The following is a 20,649-nucleotide window of genomic DNA, read 5'->3' as shown; positions in this document are numbered from 1 at the left end:
AAAAGAAAGAAAAAAAAAAAAAATTTATTGGGGCAGAGGTTATCTTTTGAATTCTTTCATGACCACTAAAGCAAAGTCAAGCCTGTCAAGGACATTCGGCGTGAATTGAAAGACCATGGTCCATGTCACTCGCCACAAAATAATGTCAAAGGTCACCCGACACCAAGGCTCCCGCTGGACGCGAATTCTTGCGTCCAGACGCATTTTTGCATTGCTGGATGCAATGTTCAACAAATTTCATTAACCCGTTGCGTCCAGTCGGACGCAAGTTGATTCAGCCCAAAAATTAGTGATTATAAGCTTACCAACTTCATCATAAAAAGTCGTGAAAATTATGTTGACTGATCACTCCTAATTCTCCTAAAGCTTAATTAATATTCATAACCAATGGACCAATCAGTAAACGAGTTATTGACCTTTCACATTTAACCACTCCCATTTTGCAACACTTCCGGGTCGAGGTCACCAGTCAATGAATGAAAAATTCTTACGGCAGTGAGACGTGATAAGCTTTTGAAAATACAACTTTCTAAACTATCGTACATTGTCAGCAAGTTTGCATTCACGTAATTTGTTATTGACAATAATATTTACACAAATCTTTAAAATCTCATCAGGAATCTGAAAGGAAATAGTCAAATATTTGCATCAAACTGCGATGTAATGCGATGCAATACCAGGAATCGGGGGCTTTGTAAAATTGTATTCCCTGTTGCCAACACATTTAAAACATACATGTACGGGACGCACAAAAATTTTGTGGGACGCACATTTCCCGACCAGGTTTTTGAAGGCTAGCGGGAGCCTTGCCCGACACCAATTTGGTGTACTTCCGCGCCTCGGAAAATGATGCTTAAGGTCTATGATAGGGATGTTCACAAAAAATTGAACTTTGTTTAATCATGACATAAATGCTGGAAAGATCATAAAATTTCCTTTAAGATGAGTGGTCAACCAGCTCTCTAGGTAAGAAATAAAGAAATTAGAACAAATTTAGCGTCGTGAAAAGGTGTAAAATTGCCCTATACTTTACAGCTTTGTACTGAAAAGTGCGGCCATTATAAGGGATTTTTAAGCACTAAAAGTGGTATCCACTCAATTTGTGAATATATTTCTCACTTAAGTTAAATAACAGCAAAATTTGATTCAAAACATGTCAAAAGCCAGCACATTTTACCTCTAAGTCATCTGAGATCTTTACCGCAAAGTATCAACACTCCGTGTGCGCACCACACCTCTACATGCCACGCCCTTTTTATGTCCGCAACGGCCCAATTTTAGGAATTTTCTGCCTTATTTGTGGAAATAAAATCCATTTTGAATCAAATATGTGCCCAAAATAACAATAAATATACAAAAGAAGTTATTAGTATATACATTTGATTGAATTTATTTGCTTTTCATCCCCCAAAAATATGTTTTGGAGACAAATTTCTCGGTCCCTGGAGAGCAATAATCAGAGGAGGTAGGGTGCTGAAAACACTGCCGAAAATTTTTTTAAAATAATTATCTTCTTCTGTGCCAAAGATGAAAACGATCCATAGATCTTTAATTTGCATTTTAAACCACCTTAAGTTGTAAATTTCTCAGTATCAATAAAATTACTGAGCAAACATAGATAATGGAATTATCTGTTCTGTGGAGCAAATTAATACGCTTAATTCCAATCAGTTTAAGGGGTACTACACCCCTGTGGTAATTCGTGACTATTTTTGCATTTTTCTCAAAAATAATAACACACTGATAACAAAAGTTATGTATATTATTGGGGCAAGGAATCCGATTACTACACTGAAATTTCAGTGACTAAAGACAAGCGGTTCAGTTTATATGAAAGAAAATGAGGTACATTCTAGCGGTACCTCTTTTCTTATCATAAATAACAAACCACTTGTCTTGGGTCACTGAAATTCCAGTGTAGTAACTGGATTCCTTGCCCCTATAATATACGTAACTTTTGTTACCACTGTGTTATTAGTTTTTGAGAAAAATGCAAAAATAGACAAAATTTATCGAGGGTGTAGTACCCCTTAATAATTCCAATCATTTACAATCTGATTGTATTATCTTCTGTGCCAAAGATGAAAACGATCCATAGATCTTTAATTTGCATTTAAAACCACCTTAAGTTGTTGTAAATTTCTCAGTATCAATAAAATGACTGAGCAAACACAGTATCTGTGGAGCAAATTAATACCCTAATTCCAATCAGTTTATTCCAATCATTTACAATATGATTAAAAAAACTAAACTCATGTATAAAGGGCTGTAACTACAGATCTATAATACACTGTAAATGAAAATATCATTGGAAAGAGCAAATTCTACATGTTTCAATAAAAAAAATTGATGTAACTGCTCACAGCAAACCCAAGAATAAAACCACCCATATTTAGCGGCACATATTTAGTACACAGGTTCACTTCCCACATACCTAGTTTATGCATATTTTTAACATAATGTGACATAAAAATGAACAAATATGCTACAATTTTTATTGAACCTTACCTCTGGCAAAACTACATTTTCCCAGATTATTGTGCAATATATTATATTATTTGTATGGCGCAGTTGTATACAGGTTACTGTATATTGGTTACTATAGGCCTATATTGTTATAGATGGTACAGTTAACTCCACAACTTCAAAAATACGCACTCACACAACAAAAGTCCTAACATTCCCAGCAACCAACTCCACACAACTCAACCCTATAAAATACCTTCAACTATAAACTGCAAACCAGCAAACATGAAACAATCCAATTATACCAAATCTACATTGCCTGCCCAATGCAACCAGCCAAAAACCTGTCAATAGCACCAAATACACTAATTTATCTACAATCAATAAGAGAGGTACACCACTAACCACTACATCTCAAATTAACTTGTCAGTATACCTACTTTGTGCAATTTCATTGGTGCTTATTTGAATTCTGCGATGTCTTGAAGTAATTTGGCAACTCAATTTTAGTATAATATTGTATCAGGGGTGGAATTTCGCGGGAGTCTGAGAGTCGACTCTCGCAGAGACTCCCGTAAAAGTCCTATTGCGAGAGTCCATGTGGACTCTCGCTGGAAATGATCGGCTCAGCGAACTTACGTTTAAGTTCAACATTCCTTAAAACTCAAAGCCTGCAAAATATAAAGGAAAAGTCGCCAAAGATGCAATGACATATATATGGAAGTGAGAGTATGATGACACATATATTAAAAACTTAACTTTTGTTTGTTTGAATGCATTTTACGTAGGCCCAGGGTTCCCGTTAATGGTTTTAAAATGTGCGTCATGTGTGACGCAAGTTTGCTGACAAGATTGAAAAAACTTGCGTCCAGACAGATTTTTGTGCGTCCATCTGAAATTCACGATCAATCATACCGGAAACGCAACGGCAACCCCTCGTTGCTAACACACGCATTCCGGCGGGTCTACCTCATCAAATGTTGATTGTTAAAATAAAATTTTCGCCGTGATATTCCACCTCCAGTCGCAATGATAATTTTTCTCATTTCTGCATCAGTTTTTGTCCGAAACATGGTCAGAAACAGCTGCAAAAACATGCGCAAAGTCTGTCAATCTTTAGCAAATTTTCGTACTTTTACTTCGGTTTTACTTTTACTTGATCCACGTGTTGTTGATGATGCTATAAAAGCTAAAACACGCGCTGCCACAAATAATACAAAAAAGGTTATCATTTGGATTTTGTCTTTAAAATTGCTTTTATTCATCGTAACAATAATACTAATAAAGGAAACGTAGATTATTTATGAAAAAATAAACCTAAAATATTAAAAAATGAATATTGTCAGGTTGTGATAAATAACTAAATAAACATTAACTGCACGTCGTAAGTTCAGCATGCTTTGTAAACAAACAATTGCATCAATTGGGACTTTCCCCATCAAACAGCGATCGCGACGGAAAGCATGCAAAAAGTGCACGATTTCCTGACGTTGCATTTACAAATATTGCAGAATTTACTTCAATTCTTAGCAGGTTGGTCAAAATTTTGGGGCTTTTATTATCGTAAAAATAAAACAATTTCTTATTTTTATCATCAATTAATGATTAAATTTCGAAGTTTTGTCTGCGTCCACATGGACGCAAAATACTTGATTAGCCATGTGAACTTGCGTCCAAATTTGTAAAATACGCGTCTGGACGCAATGACGCACACTAACGGGAAGCCTGCGTAGGCCTACATATAATACCTTTTGGACTCCCGCAAGATTGCACAACGAGAATCCATTTACGGGAATCCATGGACTCTCGCAAAACTCTCTTGCGAGAATCCACTTGGACTCCTGTGGCACTTCACGAAATTCCACCCCTGTTGTATTTCTAATGTATTTTATAGTGTTTTTTAAATGTATAATAATTATGTACTGTGTAATTTTAGTTCTTTTATTTGGTGTGTGTAAAAGGGACCCAAAAGGTAATAAACTAAACTACACTCTTTATCACAGCCCTGCCAACAAACTAATCAAAATTAACAACTGCACTTACCAACAACATAACAAATAAAACCTGCACACAACCACCAACACAATGAATTTCAATTCCTGACCATAACCCATAACAAATGTGCTACAGCACCATTGGTGCTCTTGTTTTAAATGTGTCTATAATTATGTACTGTGTAATTTTAGTTCTTTTATTTGGTGTGTGTATAACGGACCCCATCAAGTGGGCTTGCGTGCCTGTCCGGGGTTGCCCTTTTGATATTTTTATGTGCAACGAATAATAAACTTAACGTAACTACACTCTTCATCACAGTCCTGTCAACAAACTAATAAAAATTAACAACTGCACAAACAACATAACAAATAAAACCTGCACACAACCACCAACACAATGAATTTCAATTCCTGACCATAACCCATAACAAATGAGCTACAGCACCATTGGTTCTCTTGTTTAATATTTTTGCTATAAAATCGCATTTAAATATCCAATTCCCATAAAGATCAATACAGGAATAATTTGTAACATGCACAATTAGCCGGTAAAGACATCAATAAACTAAACATCTCAATTAAGTAACTAACCCCCCTTAAATAATGGCCAATATTAAAAAACAGGCTATTGTGTTGCAAATCGGTAAAATGCTTTGGAAGCAGACTTTATTTCTGCGCATTTTGACACCTCGACTCAGAGGTCAAAGTGTCCCAAAACTGCTCTCAAAAACCAGAAGTTAAAATGGCGATTGGGCTTATACGGGCCCTATCGCAACCAACATTGTGCAATTACATGCTGATCCAATTGACGCTTTCCATTTCTTTAATTTTCTTTTGAAGCTGGCGGATTGTATTTGAACTGTATAGTGACATTGTCCCTAAAACAGCAGAAAACTTCCGAGCCCTGTGCACTGGGGAGAAGGGTCAAGGAAAAGCAGGGAAACTCCACTACAAGGGTTCCGGTTTTCACAGAGGTAGGTAAAATGTACTTTTTTAAAGTCATAATGTGCAGGGTGTCCCTGAAAGAACTGTATCATCGGAAACAATTGAATACCTGAGTGGAAGAAGGGCCCAACTCCCAATTTTTACAAAAATGAGTTAGACCCAGCATTTTATTGCCAGCAGACTGATCTTCCTTGTGTGTGAAAGATGAGCCAAAATCCACTCTCTAAATAGTCTTTCACGTACACTTAATCATGAGTTTTCATGGAAGAAAGGCCCAACTCCATGGAGTTGGGCCCTTCTTCCACAAATATAGGGTTAAAGAGGAATTTTGTTCATCCATGAAATCTGCTTTTCACTACAATAAATTTTCTTGCTAACATATTACATGAGTTGTACTTGTGCAATTAATGGTGATTACGTAATTTCTGTAGCTATTTATAACACAGAACTGGCACTTGCAGTATATTAGTGGAAGAAGGGCCCAACTCCAACTCGTATTAAGACCTGTACCGCTGACATGGAAACATCAAATATAATTTCGAATGTATGTATTATTGTATGTTCATGTATTAAAGGTCCCCTTAAGATGAAAACGTTCTGTCTATAAAACTTTTCCAAATATTAAGTTTTTTCTTAATATCTCAAAAACAGTTTTGATGGAGTTGGGCCCTTCTTCCACTCAGGTATTCAATTGTTTGGCTGTTTTAATGCCACAACTAAACAAAACTAAATTCAAATATTAATCGATGATTTGTATTTAGAGTGTTAGGGGATTAGGGGTACTTACTACACCCCTGGTCAATTTGTGCCTATTTTTGCATTTTTCTCAAAATTATAAGATTGGTGAAAAGTAAGATTGTATATTATAGGGGCAAGGACTGCACTGAAAATTCAGCAACTCAAGGCAAGTAGTTATTGATCAAATATTGGTTTTCCCTCATTTTTGACTGTAACTCCAGTTACTCCACAACTGTTGTCTGTGTTGATCATATAAAATTTCCAGTGCAGTAGTTGTAGTCCTTGCCCCTATAATATACATATCTTACTTGTCACCAACGCGCTCTAATTTTTGAGAAAAATGCAAAAATAGGCTCAAAATTGGGCAGGGGTGTAGTACCCCCTTAATAACTGCATCATCATCTCATGAGAAGTCTATAATTGTCATTGATAGATATTTGACTCCGTGGAACGGATTGAATTGAAGTAGTTTCGTAAAATTCCTGTATTGCAAAAACGGTGCGGTCAGTTGTCAAAATTCAAAAAGTATGTGATAGCTGATATATTCCTCAGCCACGTCGGTTATTTAGTTATGTTTGGTTAATGCGGTACAGTTCTCTCGGGGACACCCTGTATGAGTTTCTTCAGAGTACAGACCACAAAATAGCTTTACATAAGAGTCAAAGTGCTATATAGGGGTCACATTTTAGGCCATAAGTCAAGTTACCTCCAACTTTGAAATATATAATTATATTTGATATCATCTTTCAAAACAAAATTCTGCATAACATATCTGAAAATGACTCTAGATATACTTTTGAAAAATTGGCGATATCCTACTGCTAACCGCGTTTTGACTTTGTGTGTTCATGCGCCCATAATCATAAACAAAGCTCAAATTTTTGCATTTTCTAGTAAAACACGATTTTCAACACTAAAATTGTTAATATTGTATTCCATCTCAAATCACCTAATGGATTGGCTGCTGGTCACTCTCTCAGATTTTGTTTAAAATCACTTATATCATAGCCCGATGTGCCAAATGAACACATTTCAAACAGTAGGACTCTAAGCCTTGTCGCTTCCGAGAAACGACCTATTTTTATTGAGTAAAGGATGGCTTTTTCACTCGACCTTGTGCTTGCAATGCTGTTGAATTCTGCACTTTGGCGAAGTTGGAACTGCATTTTAATGGAATTTGGCGAACTTTCATGGCATAAAGCAACATTTTGATAGTACGTGCACTGCTTGGAAACTTTCTAAAAAAGCGAGATAATTGGTTAATAGCGAGAATCACAGTGTGAAAAGCGAGATTGCGTTTTTTGCCGGGCCTTAGCTATGATATAAGTGATTTTAAACAAAATCTGAGAGGGTGACCAGCCAACCTTTTGTGAAAACTAGTTGATTTGAGATGGACTGACCCTACTGATTTTCCACAATTTTTATGCTTAACAGGCGAATTTAGTGGTATTTACCCATCACATTTTTTTGTTATTCCTTAATAAAAATGCCAACATATTATAATAGGATGCCCTAATTAATTTATCAAGGAGTACTGTAGGAAGTGTTCTTTTTGGTATACTACTGATCGGGATAGATCTGTATAGTGATCAGCAGATTTGGATTTAAGGGTGGATTGGTAAAGTGTGCACACATAATTTCCCTTGTTTTTCCCTCTCAGTTATCCCATCATTCATGATCCAAGGAGGAGACTTCACAAGGCACAATGGCACTGGTGGTGAGAGTATCTATGGGGAGAAATTTGCTGATGAAAACTTCCAGGAGAAGGTGAGATTTTAGGTGTGAAAAGTAGGTCCTTGTATTATGAGAGCACGAACCGCCCCACAGAAAAAAATACAAACTAGAGTCAACAGAATCTGAGTACAAGCCGCAATTAGATCTTTGACCCCTAAACTTTGACCTTCGGGGGTCATAAATATTTTTAAATGTGTTTAGAATGTCGTGAGAATCGTTCCTGTTGAATTTGAGCTCGATTGGACCAATTTTAAAATTTGACCTTTAACCCCTATAGCTTGACCCCTGGGTCACAAATGTCATTAAATGCATTTTTCTTGTGTTTAGAGTGTCACAATGGTTTTACTATCGAGTTTGAGCCCAATCCAAGCATGTCGGTGATTTAACCTTTGACCTCAATAATGTGACCGATGGGGTCAACTGTTTGCTTTGTGTTAAGGATGTCACAAGGATTACTTCTGGTGAATTTCAGCTCAATCTGCGCTTGTTTGTAGGTTTTGACCTTGAACTTTGACCTATGGGGTCAAGACTATCATAGACATCCCCGGCCACTTATGTTGCATCACTGTAGTAATAACGGGCCCCATCCGTCTTCCATAGGCTGAGATATAGCCAATTTGGCTCAATTTTAGGCATTTTATCGAGTGCCAGAAATGACCTTAGATGACCTTTGACCCTAAATTTGTAACCCTTTGGATCATTTAAAACACCTACATTCCATAGTCTAGTCAATTGGCCAGGCATATAGTGACAGTAATTCCCAATTTTTGAAATTTGCGTTAAAATTAGAAGTAATTAATATGCAATAAGTAATAAGAGATAGTCATTTGTTTTTTGTTCTAGATTTAAGTATTGGGATTATAAGATTATATCTGCAAAATACTAGAGTGATCCAATGTAGCATTAACATTTGACATCATTTTATGTGCAGAAGGTCCAATTTGAGAAAAACGCATTTAAAATTAAAAATTTTATATTTACATTGACGCCTGTATTAATTGGTCATTAAATATAGACATTTTAAAAGAAAAACAAAAGGATTTTCAACCCAAAAATGGTGTAATTAATTAGAGAATGGTAATACATAAAACATCAAAAAATAACTTTTTTGACCAATTTCACTCTGTTCTGGAAATTGGACCACCTTATGACATGTGACCATATCTTACTTGTCACCAATGCGCCAATGTCACCAATTTTTGAGAAAATGCAAAAATAGGCATAAAATTGGCCAGGGGTACTTACCCCCTTAATGCACTATTGGAATGATCAAATTAAAGGAAATTTATGTCTTGAGTAATGATTTAAATGAACAAACACGAGTCAGATTTGATGAAATCTGGTATATATTTCACCTGATATTTAAAATTATTACAGAATTTTTGTGCCGGTCGGCGAGTTGTTATTTTGAGTTGAGTGCTGGTCGGTCATGTTGAGTGCCAGCTGCTGCCGACCGGCACCAAATGGCATGGCTACAACCTTGTTGTCCAACAACCTTATTAACAGGAAGCCCCGCTTGGCCAGTTCTCCACAGAAGAACTGACTTACACCTGTTACTTTGATGACAGACAGAACAGATTTTACATGGATAAATTTCAACCTTGACTAATTCCCTAAGGAACTTGAACCAAAAGTGGGGCTTCCACTTTAAGCACATTAGCTCGTTAATTATTAATTTGCAGGTGGATTTAACATACCGTAGCTTGTGTGTAATTTTTTCACGGCAGTGAAATGATGACACTTTCCCCCACATCTCATATGCACAGTTTATCCCTTACATATCCTGTGTCATGAATATGTATTTTAGCCCACCAGCCCTGTGGTTAAGAGTCTAGGAAATAATTCCTATTCTTATTCAATGGGTGCGTCTTGTAAAGAATTCACGTAATTTGATTGGTTTTCTGGTGTATAATATCTCACAATAGTTGATAGTGATATTTGTCAGGGGCTGCCGCCACGCAACGGCGGCACGCTTGTTGCTCCTCAATGATCGTAGCGATAATGCGTTCGCAGTAATACACGGCGAGAACTAAGAACGCGATTCGGCGGCTTAGATGTTTGTAATGGTTTCGTTCATTTAAAACAACGGGGATGTCCTCACAAAAGTAACTTTATTTTTTTCTGAAAAAGGGCAGTTTTTCTCGCAAAAATTACATTAAAACTGAATAAGAATGAGAATAAAAGATAGGATTTTGTCTTTTGCCTATCAATATCGTGTCATAATGGATGGGCTGGCCAATATTTTTATCGTAGTGGATACCGCTGCGCCGCATCCACTACTCAAAATATTGGCCAGCCCATCCATTATGACACGATATTGATAGGCAAAAGACAAAATCCTATCATGCTACCGTATCCACTACGATAAAAATATTGGCCAGCCCATCCATTATGACACGATATTGGATAGGCAAAAGACAAAATCCTATCATTTATTCTCTAAATATCTCATACCTAGTGATGTGGTCGACATGCCTTATGGCGACATAATGTCGACGTCGCCACGTATGTCGACATCAAAAATCATGTCGACAAAAAAAATTTTTTTTTTTTTTTTTTAGTTTTCAAAAAATATTTTTGGCCAGAAAAGCAAGTTATAGGCCCAAACTGACTTGTTATTCAAGGTTAGGTTTTTCCAACTTTGTAAAAAAAAATTGGCATTTTTTTTTTTTTTGAGTAGCAGTATTTCTCTGGTTTCCAACCTTGAATAACAAGTCAGTTTGGGCATATAACTTGATTTTCTGGCCAAAATATTTTTTGAAAATTTAAAAAAATTTTTTTTTTTTTTTTTTAGAATTTTTTATGTCGACACACTGTCGACGTCGGTATACGAATTATATCGACATGTCGACAATAAAAAACGGTGCCGACCACATCACTACTCATACCCTAGTTTGTATGCCTTTATCTAATCTTGCCACACATGACAACTTACTAATTAGCCCTAACCCGGAAAAGAGTCTGTCCAGGAGTAGGAATTTTTTAGCCTTTTTTAGAAACATGTTTGCAATTGGCTTATAGCCATCACATGCTGACAATGCACACTGATTGGTTAATCAAAACTAGCAGGGTCATGGCCAGACCTGATTACAAAGTAAACATATCATTCTGTATAGATAACTGTGCAGCAAGCGATTTACTTCAGAAAATTACATTGCACAAAACTAAGTCCATTATCTATACTCTATATAGTTAATTGAATGTTAGCTAATGTTTATTGACTCTTGTAATAACCCATGTGTAGGCCTATAAAAGCTTATAAACCTGTATAATATTGGTGTTCATACATTCATCCCTGACCCTGACAAAAGCTAGCAAAAGCAAGCTGTGTAATTATTTTGTTTACTTGTGATAAGATACAATTTTCTTCGTAGTTATAGACTAATCCAACGAGCCAAGTCATGGTCAGGATTTGGTCGGCCATCTTTGGGTAGCCGCTTGCACCAACCTGGTGTTTTGAGCGCCCCATTGTGCAAATAAAAGCCACCTAACACCTGAGAAGATGCAAGGACGAGGAGGGTTAATAGAATAATATATACAATAGAGATAATTCCGCAGGTAATCCCGTCGCATCTATTCATGCATAGTCCTTTTGTTCGCAAGTACATCCATTTGTAGCGTTTGATATGGTGTACTTAATCCGATTATTATGTCACTTCAACAGCGAATAGACCATGTAGAAGCTGTGTGTTTTGCGGAAGGGAACTAGAGGGCCTATTGTGTTGTAAACTTTAATCATTCTTTTGTCTACCTGTGTTTTCGCGGAAGGTGTAAAACGGGTGATGGAATGCAGTTTAAAATATCCACCAAGGCCGAATCATTTCACATTTTGGGTGCATTGTAGCCGACGGCTACCCAACTAAAGGCTGCTCGTCAGGTGTAGGAATGCGTGGATTTGGATTCGTCTATAGCCAAATTTGTTTCCCAGTAGGTGACTTAATAAAATTCCTTTAAAAAGAAATGGGCGCCCAATGTGAGCTTGGTCGTGATGTGGTAAATTTCATGGTGTTTAGATTTGGTATTATTATCTCTTGCAAACCCGGTGACACCTCATTATAGAAATCAGACCTGTCGATAGGTTGTAAGAGGGGATAGCCTTTTCCAGGCACAAATTGGGCCATATATAAAGAAAGTTTTGCTACTTTGCAACGCAATAAAAACATAATGCAAAACGAGATCCTGTAGGTGGCTCCCGAGGTGGCTTAAAAAACTAAATGCAAAATGAGGTTTTTAAAAAATATTGTTTTCCAGAGTCAAGACGCAGGTATCATTATAATGATACCTGCCCAACAGTTTTTGGTGACTTTGGTTTGAGAGTTGTTTTTAGGTAATTTTGGGTCTGTGATTTCAAATATAGCATTAGTTTTTGCATATCACATCAAATTTTCACTCTATACCCCCGCTTATATGAGAGGGTGTATTGCCCGGGTCCATAAAGTTACTAAAGTATAACTTATCCTGTCCTTGCTTATTAAACATATGTGTTCTAAATAGTAATTCATGAAATTTCACCATTTGTCATAGAAAAAAAACTTGATAGGGAAAAACTGATGCCATATTTGAAATCAGCGACCCCAAATTAGTTAAAACAACTCTTAAATCCAAGTCACCAGAAAAAAAGTTAAATTTTGTTGGCCAGTGTTATTAAGACTCATATCACTTATTTATTGTCGTGCAGAGTAGGTTAGATATGAATATTGAATGTTAGACCAAAGTAGCTCAAAGTACATACTATACACCTGATCCGTGAACTTGTCTTTTTTAAATATATATCTTTGGTCTGAACTAAAGAGGATGTGCCTCAGTTATGTTTGGTTGCCCAAATCACCACAAATATCAAATTGACTCCCAAGTTTCTTGTTCTCTGTTTCTTCTTCACAGCACACACAACCTGGTTTGTTGAGCATGGCTAATGCAGGCCCCGGAACCAATGGCTCACAATTCTTTATAACCACTACAAAGACACCCCATCTCAATGGCAAGCATGTGGTGTTTGGTAAGGTTGTAACAGGATATGACGAGGTTGTTAAAGTGATTGAAGGCACTCCATGTGGTCCAGGGGACAAACCTAAACAGGTAAGTATGAAGAATTATGGGGTGGGGTACAATGTATGAACGTTTGGACAGTATTTATTGTGGGACATTAGAGCACATCAGACATATCGAATTGCATTCTGAATACGAAGAATGTCCTTCTGATATCAAATAATTTTTGGTGTTTTTTTTTAATTCGCAATGTAATACACATTTTATGGCAAATGATTAAAAATTGATATTTTTGATATTTAATAGTACTCAAAGTAAACTTTATAAATCTGATGATTTATACTTAAGGCGTATGAAGGTGGGATGAAAAGCCGACAATCAATTGATCGTCAGCTTTTCCTCCCAGCTAAATACACTTTAAGAATATGTCATTAGATTTATAAAATTTACTTCGAGGACCGTTATATATCAAAATGTGAAAAATATCAAATTTTAATAATTTGTCATAAAATTTGTATTATATCGTGAATTTCAAAAATGAAAATTATTTGATATCAGAAAGCAGGCCTCCAAAAACTGCAGGAACGGCATTCCCAGACAGTACTTGAGGTCGCAGAAAAGAATTTTTTTTTTTCCCCAAAGTTTTCTGCGATTTTGGAGAACCACTGGACTTTTATGAAATTTCAGGATCATTCACAGTTAATTTGAAAAAAAATCAGAAAATCCTGTATAATTTATGCAGACCATTAACTAATGTTTACCTCTTCATCTATCACATATTATAGATGCATTTGTTTTCCATGCATTTATAATATGTGATGAAGAGGTAAACACAAGTTAATGGTTTGCATATTAAGGATAACAAACTGTAATTTTTTTCGTAATTTTTTTCCAATTTTTTTTTTCAAAGTAACTGAATAATCCTAGCCCTTTAGAATAGGCCCAGTGGTTCTTCAAAGTAGCAGAAAACTTCTAAAAAGAATGTTAAAAAATTAAAAAACAAATTTGTTTTTTGAATTTTTTTTACCGACATCCGATCTGATACTGATATCAAAAATATTGGGCCACTTCCAATAATGAGCCCTAGATGTGATTATATCAATCATATACTATATGTACTATGACTTGTACAACAAAAAACTGACAACATTGTTGGAAATTTGTGAGTTTTGACAATAATACTTCGAAATTTTAAGTTGTGTTTTTTGTGAAAAAGGGTGTAAAATTTTATAGAAAACTGTTCCAAAATAAGGCTCAGATTGCACGAGAGAGCATCTAAACCCTGAGAGCTTCCAGGGCCCTGGACCCCGGCCGTTAGGACTTCGCGCTTGCGATGTCCGCTACGCGCACATAGGCCTAGTTCAGTTATTTCACAGAAAATTTCCAGCACTTGTCATGAAGTTCCCAGACAGCAGAAAATATTCTGGAGGCCTGTCAGAATGCAATTCGATATGTCTGATGTGCTCTCATGTACCACAAAAAATACTGTCGAAACGCTCATTCCAGATCCCTTAACACCACTTACAATTTTGATAGCTTGAGTTTGTTACCTCACTTTTGTGAAACAATGTCAAGTTTCGGACAATTTGGAAAAAACAATTTGGTAACATGTGGATCATATGGTGTGAATTTGCTTAGCCTGAGATACTTGCTTTACTTGTCATCAGTCATTTAGAATTAGAATATTTGGAAAGTCTTATCAATTTGGAGAGCATTGTACAGACTCAGAAATCAGACGATTTGAGTTCAGATTCTTGTAAAACTTTAATCATGGATAAATGTGGATTCTAGTCAACATCGACTTTTAAAGAAAAAAGATGTACAAGTTTGAAGCACAGAGTTTGACTACACAGTTTCACTTTTTTAAGCAACGCAACTCCCAAAGTGGCGAATTATGGTAGGCCTATAATTTAAATCATTAATATATTGTACAATAATTATAATACATATTTTAACAACAAAAAGGCCACTCGGTTGCATGGATATGTGAATCTTTCATACACCATCTTGGAATTGGTGACTAACTGAATCAGACTGATAGAGGGCAGTATTTTTTCAATCATTGGTTTGGGTAGCAGGAAGTAGATACATACATTTTGGGGAATCAAGGATTCTCACAAAATATTACATGAATCCAAGTGGATTCGCCTGCACTGCCAGATTTCTAGGCCTGTTGGTTGGTGCTATTGTGCCGTTCAGGGCATAATTAGTGATTATATTTTGCGTGGCAAAAGTGCTATGCAAAATTCTAATTGTATAGCAGTTTCTTTAGTTTGAGTACCAGATTTTATTCCCTCCCGATTTCTTAGTCTTAGCAAATTCTTGCGTGTAATTTCAGGGACTGTCTTATGTATTTTCCAGAGGAGCATTAAAACACTCCCCTGGAGCTTTCAAGGAGAGCGGTGGTAAAGCTCCCTTAGAATAGTTTAGGAGAGAGGTTGAGCGGTTTTCATGGTTTAGCACTCTTTGAATATGAGCACTTTTTGAATATTTGGCAATGGAGGTTTAATGGCGATTATAATTTTAAATCAAAACACTTCAATTTATAACCTCCAGACATTATTACAAACAATGCGGCATGTGCACCATTAATATTTACTAGGCTACACAACGGCACCTCGTGCTCCATCACTCATCCATGTGTTTCCAATTTTAACAATTGAATATAAACTGCGCATTGTACTGGCACAGGCGGCACTTGGTATAATCGGCAGGGCAGAAAAGCAAGCTTGACTACGTGTGCATCGTTTTGATTTGCAACATTTGAAATTGGTATCAATCTTCTCCAATTTAGAGTGTTTGGCAGCAAATGTGATGTCAAATTAAGAGCTAACATTCTGCACACTACTGTACTAAATCAAATTGTCATAACATGATCAGGTGTCCTGACCATATCTTTTCATTTTTATTTTATCTTACAGAAATGTGTGATTGCGGACTGCGGACAATTGTAATAACTATTCTGTGGATGCCGATGTGTATACGTCTCCATGATGACGCATCATTTATAACCAGTAAAAATATACAAGTGTATTTGGGAAAATATAATAAACAATCGTCGATTCAGTAACGGTATCATGAAACTTAAAAGTAAAGTATGTGTGTAACTGTTTCTTTCTGTAGAATATGTTGAGGGTTTCACAGGGAATGAAGGCTCAACTGCAATAGGTGTCATTGGTTTGGCATGTTGAGCACTTAAACAAAACGAAGAGCAGCTATAATATGGGCAGAAAGCTGAATCTTGGTCAGCGATCCAGTTACCACAATAGGAATAATTGCTTTATTCCGTGTGGAGGTAACTGGATCCCTGACCCAAGATTCTGCTCGCTGCATAATATTGGGCCACCTGTCCTGAACCCTCAGTGTTGTTTGATAGTGTTTCAAAGACTCGACAAATCAACAACTACATGTAACATCAGTCAATTTCAAGCTTTTGGAACATTACTAACACTGTTTTTCTTTCTAATCGTTAACATTTGAATGTAAATTTTGAAAGTTATAAACCCAAAATTCCTTTGATTGATGGTAGAAGTGCCAATATACGTAAACATTTCCAGCAAGCACAAAACTTGTTTTAACGGTTTTTCTGGTTTCAATCAAAATGTTTTAATAACTTAAAAACGTAAAGAGCATGAAAGTGTTTGAAGCATTTTTAATGAAAAAACAGAAACATGTAATGTTGACAAAATGTTAATATTACTCGACACATTTTTGCTGAATCTTAAAAAAAACACCGTATGTTTATGTAACATCGGTCACAAGCATAACACGTTTTGTGCTTGCTGGTTACCAATAGTGCAAAAAAACCTAGTGCTATAGTATTAATAATTTGTTTTATTCATTGTTCAAAAACAAACTTTTTCATATGACGTATGAGCCTATGTGTAAAGTGTATGGTGCAAAAGTGTGGTATCTTGCTATGTATGTAATGAAGCGATATTTAAGAGGAACATCAATTTCAACATAATTCAACGTTTTTCTTGTTGACAAGAATGCACGCTTTATCATCCTACACATTTATTTTTTAATAAGAATGGTTTCGTACATGTTTGATAATGATACAAAAATTGTCGAGTGTTTTTTTTTTTTTTTGGTATTTTGTTTTGTTAATTATCGTGGAACTACTCGAAAAGTAGCCCCTAAGTCTGTCTTTGCAAAGTAGATGTTAAAAAAATGCAATTACAGGAGCTAAGCTCTGTTTGAGGTAACTTAGGCATAATGTGCACTAACATGCTTAATAATATATCACTACCAATCTCAGTGATACAAACGTGACTATATGGATGTTAGGAAGAACATTTCCCATTTAGTTACGGTATTGAAGATCTATGATGCAGTTTATGCTATTATGACATTTGAGCTTTAAGAATGCATCTACCTCAAATTATCTCTGTCAGTTCACAGATCCAAATGTATGCAATATCACTTGGAGCATGCCACTTCATTTTGTACAATTTTTTTTAAACAATGGCTTCATACAATTGTTATTAGTGGACAGTTCTATTGTTTCAAAGCAATTGTGTTTGTGTAAACAGTTTTTGTTTCTAGCTGGTCAACTATAAGCATAAAAGAATCTTAAATGACATTGATAAGACCTGTATTCTCTGCTTAAATCATGTGGATGCTTGTATTTAATAAATCATGAACTGATGCTCCTAACAATGTCTCATGGTCATTATTGTGGTCTCGGTGTTATTCAGGATTTCAATAGGTTACATGAATTTTGCTTTTGTCGAGAGATTTGGGGGGGTGGGGGAATTTTGAAGAAAAACGACCCCATCTGTAAACCAGTTTTCTAAAAATTACAACCATAAGTCATACCAAAAAGGCTTGCTCAAATCTGCTGCAAATTCCTGTAGCAACCTTTGGTATATAAAGTAATCAAGTCAAGCCTGTTTGTGATGCACATTGTTAGTCAACAAAGCAACCTTATTTTAATCAGTCCGATTTGGGGTAGTATGTACATCGTAAATTACAATGCATTGTAACACAAATTATCTCGCCAACATTACCTGGCATGAGAATTTTCAGGGTTTTGTTCCCGAGTTTCGGGCAGTTTTTGCTCAATATAAATGCATCCCAAGAAATAAGGCCCCCCCCCTCAACATTTATTCATTTTGTACCAATGCTCCCCACACAACTTAAGTTTGGTTGATCAATATCAAAGACCCTAGATACAAGAGTGGATACTATATCTGCCATTTGCATGTACATGCACAATGGTAGATTTTGTATCCACTCCTGCATCTACATGTAGGGTCCCCATAATTGATTGAAATTAATCGTGTTTGGGCCGCATAACTTAGAAATAATTACGACTGTTTATTAAATGTGTGAAAATGATGGCCACAAATCGCGGACAAAAACCTGCCCTATTCAAGTCACACAAGTTGATTCATGGCTTGTTACTAATGGAAAAACGTGGTTGAGTGCAGTTTAAAATTCCCAAGTGAACATTTAAATTCCCCTTGGTTCAGAGCTCAGCAGTGAGTTCCAAGGTGGCCAGTGTCATTCCTTGTCCCAATATAGGCCTGTAGATTTGATTAGATTTTGCAACTATTGAAAAGGACAATTTTTTTTGTCTTCCTTTGGGCTCGTTTATCTTTCATTTTCACACTACACTTAGTAAAGAGTTTGATAATTATGAAGTTTTATTGGTACAAAAATTAACCTTGGTGTTATTGTCTGTTACAGACCGTGTAGGCCTACCATCCATAGGGAGAGAAACTACTGGGAACCACACACTCTCGGAAACCATAGTGGGCAAATGTTGAGAGGGACTTATTTCTTGTGATGGAGTACATGCATTTTTTTCGGGTTTTTTCATGAAAGCTCATCCAAGAAATACATACGGCAAAAGAATTAAAAAACACCAGTTATGTTCACCCCTGTGAATTAAAACCAGCAGCCAATACCTAGCCTCTGCTTTTTTAAGGACCTCATTTGTGGAAATCGATCAAATTAAAACCCAAGCAAGGAACAAAATCAGAAGTTGCATTTCTAGTCTGACAAAGAAAAGCACAATGCTGGTTCTGTTCGAGAACACTTTGTATACAATCAAACTGAAACTTCAGATTTGCATTCTTACTTTAGTTGGATGTTCAACGATTTCAACGAATGAAGGGTAAAGAACTAAAGATGCTATTGGTTGCATGGTTCCAATCACATGTATGACGTAACTTGCGCTTATTAAAGATACACGGGTGACAACTGGTATCTTCCTTTTGCGGTCTGTATTGCACAATGGCAATGCCTACCTGTGGACACACAAGAGTTTAGGTTTAGTGCTATGCTATGACGAGGCTATGGCAGCACTGGCTCAATATGGTCGAGCTGCTATAAAATTGATATTGGGTTCGCATCTGATCATATCAGACCCTTCAACCGGGGCACCAGATAATTGTCTGTACACATATGTGACCAGCAAAACAAGTAAAAAGGAGTGTTTTTTAGGCAAGGCAAGCAGTGGCGTAACTAGGGTTGGTAGTGCCTGGGGCAAGAAACAAAATTGACGCCCCCACCTCCACCCCGAGAATATCTTGGATGCGGACAGTGGCTTACTGGCGTAGCTAGGGGCTAAGAATACATACCCCCCCCATTCTTGAAACAATTTCGCGTGAAATTTTGGACAAATAAGGCCTATACACTAATTTTGGTTACTAGAAGTTGAATATCGGTCTTAAAATGTTCTTTCAATTGATTTTGTGCTGAAATGCGCAAAAAATTTTTGACTTTGGCTAGGAGGGGCGCAGAATCGATGCTGAATTGGTCAATTTGCACATTGCCCCCCCCCACAATTATAGGCATAAAAGCGAGCAGTTTCCAAAAAATTGGAGATTGCACAAAATATGTCAAATTAAAACACTATAAACACGCTTTATGATGCACTTTGTTGTGAGCCAATAACAGTAATACCAAAAGATAACAAGCAGTAACCTTATTTTAACAGTATTTAGAGTTTTATTCTTTCAATTTGATGCGATATAGTATGTACATAGAAATTTTTATAAATTACAATGAGAGTTACGACAATAACATAAAAATAGATCTACAGGAAATACTACACATTGAGCATGTTTATAGTGAGACAGATTATCTGCATTTAGCGTATAAGTACTGCAAATCAATTGTTTAATTGCAGTATAATCTTTCCGCAAACGGCCACTATAAACAGGCTTATTAGTCCACAATACAGTGAGCCAAAGAATAAAGTTATGTTCACCCCTGTATATCCTAAATAAAGAAAAACGTGTCAAAATTAAAACAAGCAGTCAATGCCTGTACTCTTTAGCTCTGATTTAAGACCATATTTGTGGAAATTGGTTGAGAATTAAAGAAACGGTGATCTAAAACCTAATGAAGAAACGAAATCAAAAGTTGCACTTTTGTGTTCCAATCAATGAAAGCACGACGCTAGTTTTAACGTGCTAATCAATGGAAGCGCAGCGCTAGTTCTCTTGTTCACGAACACTTTGTGTACAAATCAATAGGGCATTTAATGCAGCAAACTGCAACTTTTAAATTGGTATCTTCCTTGGGTTTTGGGATCGCCGCGACTTTATTTCTTGAACAATTTCAACGAATAAGGTCTTAAAGGGGGGTAACCCTATCGGTTTAGGATATGGATTCTCTTCATACTTACATACAATGTCAAATATTGTCCCCTTTATGTTAGAAAACGGGAACAATTTCAGCATAAATGTGAATAATTAGCATATTAGCAAGCCAATACACTGGTACGCGTGAATTGCATTCTGGTCCCGGTGGAAGCAGGAAGTGTTAGCCT

At 36.3% G+C, this 20,649-nt stretch overlaps 1 protein-coding gene across 1 annotated transcript; it reads left to right on the top strand.

Moving 5' to 3' along the window:
- The first annotated feature begins 5,282 nt into the window (after window positions 1-5,282).
- Window positions 5,283-17,323, top strand: LOC140160648 (uncharacterized). The gene is made up of 4 exons (XM_072183914.1): window positions 5,283-5,434; window positions 7,804-7,910; window positions 12,759-12,953; window positions 15,785-17,323. The coding sequence occupies exons 2-4, from the start codon at window positions 7,818-7,820 to the stop codon at window positions 15,815-15,817; spliced, it is 321 nt and encodes a 106-aa protein (XP_072040015.1). The 5' UTR covers window positions 5,283-5,434; window positions 7,804-7,817; the 3' UTR covers window positions 15,818-17,323.
- The last annotated feature ends 3,326 nt before the right edge of the window (window positions 17,324-20,649 follow it).

Source organism: Amphiura filiformis, chromosome 9 (genome assembly GCF_039555335.1).
Source record: "Amphiura filiformis chromosome 9, Afil_fr2py, whole genome shotgun sequence".
NCBI lineage: Eukaryota > Metazoa > Echinodermata > Ophiuroidea > Amphilepidida > Amphiuridae > Amphiura > Amphiura filiformis.
This window is presented reverse-complemented; position numbering and strand designations above follow the sequence as displayed.

What these genes read in the sequence shown, in the direction of transcription:
- LOC140160648 (XM_072183914.1), top strand. Translation starts at nt 7,818, where the DNA reads ATGATCCAAGGAGGAGACTTCACAAGGCACAATGGCACTGGTGGTGAG. An exon ending in ATGAAAACTTCCAGGAGAAG is followed by an intron (nt 7,911 to 12,758) that starts GTGAGATTTTAG and finishes TCTTCTTCACAG; the next exon opens with CACACACAACCTGGTTTGTT. An exon ending in CAGGGGACAAACCTAAACAG is followed by an intron (nt 12,954 to 15,784) that starts GTAAGTATGAAG and finishes TTTATCTTACAG; the next exon opens with AAATGTGTGATTGCGGACTG.